The sequence below is a fragment of the Penaeus monodon genome, chromosome 29 (assembly GCF_015228065.2).
Source record: "Penaeus monodon isolate SGIC_2016 chromosome 29, NSTDA_Pmon_1, whole genome shotgun sequence".
NCBI lineage: Eukaryota > Metazoa > Arthropoda > Malacostraca > Decapoda > Penaeidae > Penaeus > Penaeus monodon.
The window spans coordinates 3,726,411-3,727,509 of record NC_051414.1 but is presented as its reverse complement, the minus strand read 5'-3'; the positions used below and the strand labels follow the sequence as shown (position 1 = coordinate 3,727,509).

At 39.0% G+C, this 1,099-nt stretch overlaps 1 protein-coding gene across 2 annotated transcripts in view; it reads left to right on the top strand.

The window, feature by feature from the left end:
• LOC119591909 overlaps window positions 1-1,099 on the top strand; it is a gene marked incomplete at its 3' end in the record, with an annotated part of 31,088 nt that overhangs the window by 27,076 nt on the left and 2,913 nt on the right. For both annotated transcript variants that reach the window (XM_037940662.1, XM_037940663.1), the window contains 2 exon segments: window positions 149-233; window positions 965-1,061. In XM_037940662.1, coding sequence (XP_037796590.1) covers window positions 149-233; window positions 965-1,061 — 182 coding nt within the window.

Genomic DNA, 1,099 nt, shown 5'->3' with positions numbered 1-1,099 from the left:
CTGACGTACCACATCGTTGCTATTAGTATCGAATGATTAAAACTATATTGACCTGACGCACGGTACACAGCACGATCCAGGTGTAGAAGTAAATGAAACTATGATCTGATATTAATGTCCAAATTTCCTCTCCCCCCCATCCGTGTAGGATCTTCCGATACCACATCAAGACAGAATGGAATAGTAAACCCGTCACTCACGAACCTGTCGAAATTAAACTCCAAGGATTCGAGGTAAGGAAAATTCGTCTCCCGGAGGTTAATGTATTGGCCATTGACGTTATTCTTGTTTGAAAATGCTAGTGGAAGGATATTGAGCATACGTGCAGAAAAATAATGAGGATTCTTGTTGAAAGCTGTTTAGGATGTGTAAAAGTGCAAAAATAGATTGATGATCCTTGCAGAAATATATTGAGGATCCGTGTAGAAAGATACTGATGATCCTTGCAGAAATATATTGAGGATCCGTGCATAAAGATAATGAGCGATAAGGGCAAAAATAGATTGGAGATTCTTGTAGAAAGATATTGAAGATCCGCGAAGAAAGATATTGAGGATACCTGCAAAAGTAGACTGAGGATCCGTGCAGAAAAAAAATAATGAAGATTCGTATATACAGAGAAAATATTTGAGTGTTGTAATATGGCTGATAACTTTCCTTAATCACTTTTCACTGGCGTTTTTCTTACTTCAAATGCTAGCAACAAAATATTGAAAATACGTATATATAGAGAGAGAAGATTTGGGTGTGTTGTAATATGCTAGTTATCATTCTTTTTTACTGTCCTTTGTCGCTATTCATACGTCAAAATACTGACAGGAGAAATTTTTTAAAATCATTGTTCTATGTCGTTATACTTACTATAAAGATTTGGCTGTTTAAGTGCTGTAAATATGGTCACCTTTTTCATCGTCATATCAGTCATTTAATGAATTTTAATCGCCATCTCTCCTCAATGTTCCAGGCAGGTGTTGAGATGAACGTCACGGCTCCCTTCTTCAATGACCCCAAGCCCGACGGTCCTTCTGGCCAGCCCTTCTACGGTCTCTGGGACTACGAGGGTGAGTTCCTATGTCCTCCTCGGGTTGTCCGGGGCGCC